The sequence below is a fragment of the Muntiacus reevesi genome, chromosome 3, assembly GCF_963930625.1.
Source record: "Muntiacus reevesi chromosome 3, mMunRee1.1, whole genome shotgun sequence".
NCBI classification, from domain to species: Eukaryota; Metazoa; Chordata; class Mammalia; order Artiodactyla; family Cervidae; genus Muntiacus; species Muntiacus reevesi.
Window position 1 is genome coordinate 246,705,276 of NC_089251.1, and position 10,323 is coordinate 246,715,598.

General features: G+C 42.9%; 1 protein-coding gene across 3 annotated transcripts in view; it reads left to right on the plus strand.

Annotated features, from left to right (window-relative positions):
• MAP3K20 (mitogen-activated protein kinase kinase kinase 20) overlaps positions 1-10,003 on the plus strand; it is a 171,022-nt gene extending 161,019 nt beyond the window's left edge. For all 3 annotated transcript variants that reach the window (XM_065931774.1, XM_065931775.1, XM_065931776.1), the window contains exons 18-20: positions 59-133; positions 3,513-3,663; positions 7,234-10,003. In XM_065931774.1, the coding sequence (XP_065787846.1) occupies positions 59-133; positions 3,513-3,663; positions 7,234-7,934 (927 nt within the window). In that variant the 3' untranslated portion in view covers positions 7,935-10,003. The remainder of the gene's footprint in view (positions 1-58; positions 134-3,512; positions 3,664-7,233) is intronic.
• The last annotated feature ends 320 nt before the right edge of the window (positions 10,004-10,323 follow it).

Below are 10,323 nucleotides of genomic sequence, written 5' to 3' on the forward strand. Positions count from 1 at the left end.
GATTCTTTACTGCTGCACCATCAGGGAAGCCCTACTACAGCACCTTTCTATTTTTCAGCCCCCGTTTGTAATGGAGAAGTGGATTGTAGGAATAATGGAAAATCAGACTGTAGAATGCACTGTCACATATGAGGTAAGCCTGGGTAAGGGGTAGGGGAGAGGGGGCAAGGCTGTTGGCTTCACTATCAGTTTCTCCAAAGGGGTTTATTTGCTGCCTCAGGGTGTTTAGCGTTTATTGGAAGAGAAGCTATTTAACCAACACGAATATAGGAAGATCAATATAATTATTCTAACAAAGTAATGAAAGGAATGAAAACAGGGTACTTACCTAGAGATTGAAGTAGTAATTCATTCATCAGTTAATGATTAAGCACCTTCTGAATACAAATGTATGCATGTGTGACATACTGGGGATATGGAACAGTGACCTAAACAAAGCTCTGCCTTCTTGGTACTTCGAGTCTAAGGGTGAGGGTAGCTCAGTGAGTGATTCTTCACAAGGACAGGGTACAACTTCTACTACTACCATCAAAACCAGATTCCATATATTTAGTATATGAAAAAAATTGAAAAATGTTTAGAAAAACAATGTATTTGTTTTAGAAAAATAATATATTTGTTTTAGATAAACAAATATTTTAGAAATAGGTGCTATTAAAACTAAAATTCATATATTTAGCATTACCTACCAACAGGTACCATTCTGTGATTTGTTTGTTCAGTCGCCAAATCACGTCTGACTCTTTGTGACCCCATGGACTGCAGCACACCAGGCTCCTCTGTCCTCTACTGTCTCAGAGTTTGCTCAAATTCATGTCCATTGAATAGGTAATGCTATCATTCTGTGATTAAGTGAAGTCGCTCAGTCATGTTTGACTCTTTGCAACCCCTTGGACTGTAGCCTACCAGGCTCCTCTGTCCATGGGATTCTCCAGGCAAGAATACTGGAGTGGGTTGCCATTTCCTTCTCCAGGGAATCTTCCCGACCAAGGGATCGAACCTGGGTCTCCCGCATTGCAGGCAGACACTTTACCCTCTGAGCCACCAGGGAAGCCCATTCTGTGATTAGGGTAGACTAAATCTAAATCTATACTCTCTGAAGGTTTATATAGACTCCAGTGGAGGGTGATAATAAATAGATAAATAAATTAGTAATGTCAGAGTGGTAAGTGAGAACCAGAAAACAGTGAGACTCGGGGCGTTAGATTCAGTGGTCAGGGAAGACCCTTCTTCTCAGTGTGAGGCAGCAAGGAACAGCAGAGGAAGGGCAAGCACAAGTCTGGAGCACAGAGGACATGAGAAGACTAGAGAGGCAGGCGGGCCGAGCACAGAGCCTCCTGGGGCCGAGGTGAGGAGTTTGGATTCACTGTAACACCACGGTGGCTGTTTTAAGGATTCTGCTGCTTTAAATGATCTAATTATGTTTTTGAAAAGAGCAAGAGCTTCATGTGGTGGAACAATCTGCTTCACAAGGTAGAGAAACCCTGGTTTTCTCTACCTGGGAATGGGATGGAGGGAAAGAGTTATAGCAGTCTAGGCACATGTGGAGATATGGTTAGTATGAATGTAGTTAGTATCCAGCTACCCTCAGTAGCATATATGTAGTACGTAGTTAGTATGCAGCTACCCTCAGCAGTATGTATATAGCATGTAGTTAGTATGCAGCTACCCTCAATAGGACATGCCTTTCATTCATTCACTCTCTTATTCATCTAAGAAACATTTAGCAAGGATTTACGGGCTCAGACAGTAAAGCGTCTGTCCTCAATGCGGGAGACCCGGGTTTGGTCCCGGGGTCAGGAAGATCCCCTGGAGAAGGAAATGGCAACCCACTCCAGTACTCTTGCCTGGAAAATCCCATGGATGGAGGAGCCTGGTGGGCTACAGTCCATGGGGTCGCAAAGAGTCGGACACGACTGAGCGACTTCACCTTCACCTTCACTTTTTACCATGACCTAGATACTGTAAGCAGAGAAGGCAATGGCACCCCACTCCAGCACTCTTGCCTGGAAACTCCCATGAACAGAGGAGCCTGGTGGGCTGCAGTCCATGGAGTCATGAAGAGTTGGACACGACTGAGCAACTTCACTTTCACTTTTCCCTTTCATGCATTGGAGAAGGAAATGGCAACCCACTCCAGTGTTCTTGCCTGGAGAATCCCAGGGATGGGGAAGCCTAGTGGGCTGCCATCTATGGGGTCGCGCAGAGTCGGACACGACTGAAGCGACTTAGCAGCAGCAGCAGCAGCAGCAGATACTGTAAGAGGAACTTACACCTGTGTTATTTCAGTAACCTTGTACAAATACTCAAAGGTAAGGAGCACTACCTTCATGTGGCAGCTAGGGAAAACCGGCTTAGAGAGATGAAAGGTGGTCCCAAGGTCTGGGTGGTCAATGAGAATCCATGGGATCACCAAGTTCCTCCGAGTGTGAATACAGTTCCAGCCTTCCTTGGCTGTTCTAGCCATTCCCTTCCCAACAATAAGATGAGGGAAATCAGCCTCGAAAGGACTTTATATGCTGCTGCATAGGGATGGTCTTCTGAGCTGCCACGGATTAGCATTTTAACATAAGAAGTCCGAAGTCTGGCCAGTCCACTTATTCAGGGCGACCCGATATTGGAAGCCAGTTAGGATGACAGCAATGATTTATCCTCCCCAGCCAGGGTACACTGCCTATAGGAATTAGGCACCTGAGAAATAGCCTTAATTGTCAAAGTGTGGCTTGCAGGGCACAGACCTAAATAAAAGTAACTGGTCTTGAGAAACTGGGAATCGGGACCATTCTATAGCCTGTTGACCAGTCTCCAGTACCAAGGAAAAGCCCTCTTTTTAGTAAATGGACAGTAATAACAGCCAGTTTTCATCTCTGCCTACCTTAGCTCTGGAGACACGCCTCACCAAATTATTCTCTTCTCTTTCTCTTTCCCCTGCCTCCTCCTCCTCTCCTTCTCAGACTCTGGGATGATGTGATAATTGTGTCAGTAACAGTCACTTCAGGGCTTTCTAAAAAGTATGTATTTTCATAACCTTATCACATCCTGAGAGGTTCTTCAATCCAGTCTGATTTGTGGCACCTGGTGATGAAGGGGTGATTGGTCCCACCAACCTACCCATTCAGTTACCCAGATGACCACAGGCAGTCCTGAGCAAAATAGCAGTCAGATTTTATTTATTCAGCAAAATATCTGTTTTCAATTACTATAAATGAAAGACATTGTTTTTCATTACTCATTAAACAAAGAGGTAAGTTGAGATTTACCAATAGATTCTTAGAGAAGACAACCACCTTTTTAAACTACTGTAGTCCACTAAGGAATAAAGTGGTTAAATTTTCTTATTTTAACCATATTACCATATTGACGCAAATAGTGCAAATATTTTACCCGGTGCATTATGATAGTGTTCTAAAGAGTTACCTTGAACAGATAATGAGAACCTGATTTTCTTTCCTGTTTTATAAGCATGCATATATCCGGGTGTGGGTTTCTCTCCCTATTTTTTTTTTTCACAGAGTGATGTTAGAGCTCCTAAAAGCACTAAACACATCCATTCGATTCAATGGAGTAGAACAAAACCTCAGGATGAAGTGAAGGCTGTCCAGCTTGCCATTCAGACGTTATTCCCCAACTCAGAGGGCACCCCTGGAAGCAGGTCTGACTCAAGTAAGTTAGCTGTGCTCTAGACAGGTTCCAAAATGGAAATGTCAAAAGTCTCACATCAGGAATAAGGACCCGTCTGTAAGTTCATATAGATTTCTTTCTTTCTTTCTTTTTTTCTGTGTGTACAGCTTGCAGGATCTTAGTTCCCCAACCAGGGATCAAACCTAGGTCCCCTACTGTGGAAGAGTAGAATCCTAACCACTGAGTTAGGGAATCCTTATTTACTTATTTAGTTGTGTTGGGTCTTAGTTATGGCATGCGGGATCTTTTAGTTCAGGCATTTGAACTCCTAGTTGCAGCATGTGAGATCTAGCTTTCCGACCAGGGATCAAACCTGAGCACCCTGCATTGGGAGCAGAGTCTTAGCCACTGGACCACCAGGGAAGTTCCCCCCATAGAGATTTCTAATATAATGCATGCATGCAAAGTCAATTCAGTTGTGTCCAATTCTTTGTGACTTTATGGACTACATACAGCCCGCCAGGCTGCTCTGTACATGCGATTCTCCAGGCAAGATATGGAGTGGGCTGCCATGCCCTCCTTCAGGGTATCTTCTTGACCCAGGGATTGAACCTGTGTCTCCTGCAGGTCCTGCATTACAGGCAGATTCTTTACTGCTGAGCCACTGGGGAAGCCCTCTAATATCATACTTCCTCCTATTTTTAGAATATTGGCTTTATACACAGATTATATGGAAAGTATAAATTATGGGCTTGGAAATAAGAACATATTATAATAAAGTTCCATAATCAAGTAACTATCATAGAAGATACAAATCAAGAATTATGTCCTATTGAAAAATGCATATGTATATTTATACACATATATATTTAGTTTCCAAGACTGTAGATAAAGATAAGAATCCTCTTCCATGTCCAGCACACATTCCTATGAAGTCACTGCTGTCACTGGGGCAACCTCTTGAGTCCTTAACACCATAGATCCATCAAAGCAAAAGAATGACAGGGCAAGCAAGAGAGAGGGCCAGGCATGGGGGGGGGGGTGGGCGCGGTGATAAAAGTAAGGGAGGAAGGAAGGAAAGGAGGATGGAGAAAGAGAAACATGAAATGCATATGCTGGGTAGTGATGATAATAATTACAGATGCTATAAAGAAGCCATTTAGACATGACTTAGAGTAAGACAGGTGGCTTTGTTGACGAACTGGTCATTGTTTGCTGGCTTCAGGGGAAAAGTTCTGACCTTCACCTTGGCAGACCCAGAAACTCTAATACAACCCAGATTCAGGCTAACAACCACTCGGGAGCTGGATACATAAACTCCTGTGCAAGTCACCTTTTGCCATGAGAAACATACCAACAACCAAACAAACCAACAAAACCAAACACCTGTTCTCTGACCAATGCCTCTTTTTCCCAATAAGAAAATACCTTTGATGGAGAAGGAGATGGCAACCCACTCCAGTGTTCTTGCCTAGGAAATCCCATAAACAGAGGGGCCTGGTGGGCTATGGACCATGGGGTTGCAAAAGAGTCGGACTCAACTTAGCAACTAAACAACAATTAATCAGGGTTCAAATGTGTGTGCTTCTATGATCCAACCAACACAGCAGTTTAAATCCCTCCCTTGCTACACTGTAATAGAAATAAACTCTTTAAAAAAAAAGAAAAGAAAATATCCCTGAGAAGTCATAACAGAAGGTTCTTTGGTGGCATGGAAACAACGCGCCCTGATGGCTACTGTCACTGAGTTATGAGTGTGTCCTCCACGGTGAGGACTGGCTTACCAAGCACGTCAGGTGTTTTAAATGCTCACTGGCCAGGGGCCCCAGGATCCTGGGTGGTATTCTAAACCCAGCAACAAATTCTGTCACAGCATGCTAGACCTGCCTTGCTTTGTCAGCATGGTTGATTGCGTTATTTTTCTTTCTCATTCTAAAGTTCTTAAACCATGGGTTTTAACTATACTAAAATGTACCATCTTCCATCACAAGAAGTCCAGAGGTAGGCCGGGCTCCAGGTACAGTAAGATAAGGAGCTCGATGAGCCTTGTCTGCTTTCTACTCTGCCATCCTTAACAGGTTGCCTTGGTCCTTGGCCTAGCTCCTCTCACATTCACAGTCATCACATAAAGATATGGTAACGCCCACAGGAAATAAGAGGTCAATCCCTTCCCTGTTCTCATGCTTGGGAGGAAGACTTGCTTAGAGACCCCTTTGCAGACTGCCTTTCAGGTCACCATTTTGGCCAGAGCTGAGCACCTTGTTCATTCTTAACCATGGCATCATGTGTCTGGCTTGGACTAATCAAAGTCTGCCTTAGAGCTGGATGTGATCAGCTTCCCCAGTGCTCATGGCTCCGTGTAGGGGGCTGGACACTGAGCAAAATTAGCGTTCTGTTGGAAGCTAAGATTTCGGGAAGGTCCGAGTGAAGGGAAAGAAGCATGTGATGGCTGACTGAAGCCTGTGAGCCTGAACACAGGAGGTTGCCTGTGTCTGGATGCATCCCTCACCTGAGAGGCGTGAGGCATCGTGCTGGCAGAGGCAGTGGGCATGCTCTGTTCCTCTCCAGGAGCCCCACTGACACAAGCAGGGCCAGGGTAGCTCAGGGAGGATACCAGGGAACTCAGGAATGTGGGCAATGCAGGCCCCAGGGAAGACAGAGGAGATCCAAGGTGGAAGGAACTTGCTTATTCACTGAAATATAGTTTACTAAGTGGCTGTTAATTAAGCGTGTTCTTTTACTGTAACTTCTTCCTGTTTGCCACAAAGCTTCATTTTTCAGGCAGAAAACATTTCTTATTCCTGAACCTCAGGAATCTCTCCTCCGGAGGTATAAACTTTCTTCCAGTCTCTAACTGTCTCAACCATCAGAACCTAATCTCTTTCATCTGCATTTAGGGTTCTTGAGGATTTAAAAGTGCTGGTTAGCAAAAAGCCTTTTGTTGACTAAACATGCCCCTGCCATCCAAAGACACTTAAACAGTCATTTCTAGAAGTGACAGCATGGCTAAGATGGGGAGAAGATAGAATTTAGACACAGGAGTATTAGCTGAGTGACCATGGGTCTGCTGACTTCACCTCTCAAGCGTCAGTCTCCTCCATTGTAGAATGATAGTATTAGTATTGACCTGAGAAGATGGCTCAGTGGTAAAGAATCTGCCTGCCAATGCAGGAGCCACAGGAGACGCGAGTTCGATCCCTGGGTGGGGAAGATCCCTTGGAGGAGGAAATGGCTACCCGCTTCCAGTAGTCTTGCCTGGAGAATCCCATGGACTGGGGAGTTTGGCAAGCCACAGTCCATGGGGTCACAAAGAATCAGACACGATTGAGTGTTTGATCACGGTTTCTAAGAAGATGACAGGGAGGTTAAGTGATATAAGAAAAGCCTTTGGAACAGTGCTAGCATATAGCATACATTTGGTAAGTATAAATGCCCTTATTTTTTTTAATATATATTTATAATAAAGGAAATGTTCTGATACCTAGCCTAGAATTATGAATGGTAACGCTTAGAGCTTCCCAAAGAGGTTTGAAATTTTGTGAGACAGGCTTATGTATTAGGCATGCAGCTTTACTGTGGCTTAAAAGATGCCCATTTCCATTTCTTCCACAGGCGCTGATTGCCAGTGGCTGGATACTCTGAGGATGAGGCAGATTGCATCCAACACTTCCCTACAGCGCTCCCAGAGCAACCCCATCCTGGGGTCCCAATTCTTCCCCTATTTCAATGACCAGGACTCCTATGCAGCTGCGGTGAGGCGGACCCAAGTGCCCATGAAGTATCAACAGATTACACCTATAAACCAGTCCAGAAGCTCCTCTCCTACTCAGTACGGACTGACCAAAAACTTCTCTTCTCTGCATCTTAACTCCAGGGATAGTGGCTTTTCCAGTGTTAATACTGACAGCTCTTTAGAGAGGGGGCGATACTCTGGTAGAAGCAGGAACAAATATGATCGAGTTAGCCACTCACTCAATTCTTCTCCGAGAGGAAGACACAGTGGGAAAAGTCAGCATTCCACTCCTTCAAGAGAAAGATATTCTGGAAAATTCTACAGGGTTTCTCAGTCAGCACTCAATGCTCACCAGTCACCTGACTTCAAGAGAAGCCCAGATGCCTCCCATCAACCCAGGACCATCCCAGGGATGCCTTTGTGCACTGACACGGACTCACGAGCCAATGAGGAGGAGAGCAAAGTCAGCGAAGGGGGATGGACAAAGGTGGAATACCGCAAGAAACCCCACAGGCCCTCCCCTGCCAAGACCAACAGAGAAAGACCCAGAGGAAACTTCCGGGGAAGGAGAAACTTTTGATGAATTGAACTAGTTGAGCTTTTCTTAGTATTTTTTTTTTTTTTAATGTAATGGATTTTGATAATGTGCTGCCTTCAGATAAAATTAACAAAAGACAATGTTTCCCTTATGGGGGTTTAGAAAATACTTTCTAAGAGAGGCTATAACCAAAACAAGGCTAAAATTGTGGATGTTGGTTGTCCATTATAAGTAACTGGACTTAAAACATAACTATATGTATTTTATTCCCCTGAATTAACATCTTTAGAGAAGGGAATATACCACTGTATTACCCTAACCGCTGCTTTTCTGGTTAGCAGGGCCTGGACTAGGGTGAACTTAAATGCAGAAACTTAGTTTAAATAGGGCACTCATCTTGGGTGCAAAATTTAAGGAGGAATCGAAAAGCTCAATAATCAAGATTAATAATATTCTAGTGCAATATTTAAATAATATTCTAGTGCCATATTTAAATGAATGAAAATTAATGCAAAAAATTGTGATAAAAAAATCGAGATTCTGGAGAAAGACAGATCAGCATTACTATGTTTTTCCTTTTGTCTAAGGCTCCAGTATGGCTTGGCAAGACACTGTTACTGATCCTGTCTTTATTTAAAAATCTTATATTAATATTTTGTTCATCATGTATTCTTTGCATTAATTTTCTCTCAAAAATATTGCATTAAAATATCATTTATTTTGATTACTCAGGTGGGGCTTCTTTAATGCTTCCTTAAATTGTGTGCCCAAGGCAAGTACCTCACTTGCCTTACCCAATCTCCACACAGCCGGTTAGTATTTATTTTAGTAAGACATTTGGGTTTTTATCTTAGTCAGAGCTGAATTGACTTGGCTTGTCATTTTTAGGCAATAAAAAAGGTTACTGGATTTAATGTTGATCATATTGCCACATATTATTCCATGAGACTCATCAGAAACCAGAAATCTAAACTGCTTAGGAGATTTGTGGTTATTTCTTTCCCAAATCTCCCAGGGACTGCAATCAAATATTATTTTCTACATTTTGCCAAAGGAGGAGCCAAGAGGGGAAAACAGAGGTCTGTAAAGTCCTCTTGGGATGTCAGAACTTTAAAATCTAAAAGAAAACAGACACAGAACAGGATGATAACATCACAAGCTAAAAGTCAGAGAAATTTAAAATTACTATCATCCTTGTTAGAGCAAGACAGTAAATACCATCCTTGTAGCAAGAACGCTGTAAACAGCTGGGGGTAAAGAGGTGAATGGTATGGGTGGGAGGAAGCTGACTACAGTTTAGGACAGGCATTGTGGGATCTGGCTTGGGAAATCCTTCATATTTTTACAAATCAAAAAAGCCTGGTGGCAACAAACGTATTATATGTCAAATGAATAAATGTTACTTTCAGTACATTCTGAGTTTCTATTCAACATTCACTAGCTCTGAATATCAACCGTTCTTTGCCCTGCATAGAATTCTCAGTGCTCTGCCTAAATCTGATTCTGGGGAATTGCCAGTGTTGGGGGTGGTTCTCTTTTAATAGAAACCAGCCATCAGGTACATGCATATATTCCCAGAGTAACTGCCCTGCTCTATTATGGTCCCTGCAGCCTGGGGTTGGTTTGGGCAGCATTAAAGAATCCCACGGATAGAGGAGCCTGGCAGGTTACAGTTCATGGGGTCGCAAGAGTTGGACATAACTTAGCAACTAAACCTCCAACACCACAAAATCTAGGTTATAGGAAACAACTTTACTTGTGTGGAAAGTTGTGGCCTAATCATCAATCCAACAACTCAACTGTATAACTCTTATTGTTTAACACCTGCATTTACAAGCAAAAGTGATGGGAAATAGTGACATGAGGCACTGAGGTCCTCTTTTCCACTGTGGATGACCAACTTCTCCGAGGATTTAAGTTCCACTGTGATCCTTTCTCATGAAGCTTATATCAACCACATCTGTTTTCAATTATTTTTCCCTTTGTCCTTTGTTCATGTTTAATTTTTTTAAGAGGGCTAATTCAAAGTATGCTATCTTCATAGCATGCTGCTTCCAAATAAGCAATAAAATAACTTTCTTTGATTAGGATTTTTGGATAAGTAGCTAAATGCAGTCTTAACTGGGTCACTCTGATGGAACATGGAGTATGGGTTTAATTATTAAACAGAAGGTTCATTCTGGGGAATAATTTAAGACTCTAGTTTAAAAGGTGTTATGCCAATAATTGCTTGTTTCATGCTTTTTCCCTTCTTGCTTTCTTGGGCTATTCATTGGAGAATCCAACCTGGTAGTAAAATGACTCAATGACCTCATTTCTAGTTAGTGCAGTAGCTAATCACAAAGAGGTTATTCCAACACTGTACAAAACTGACCGCCTCAAAAGATCTCATGAAAAAATTCCTGTCACCTCAATGCTCCTAGTCAAAACC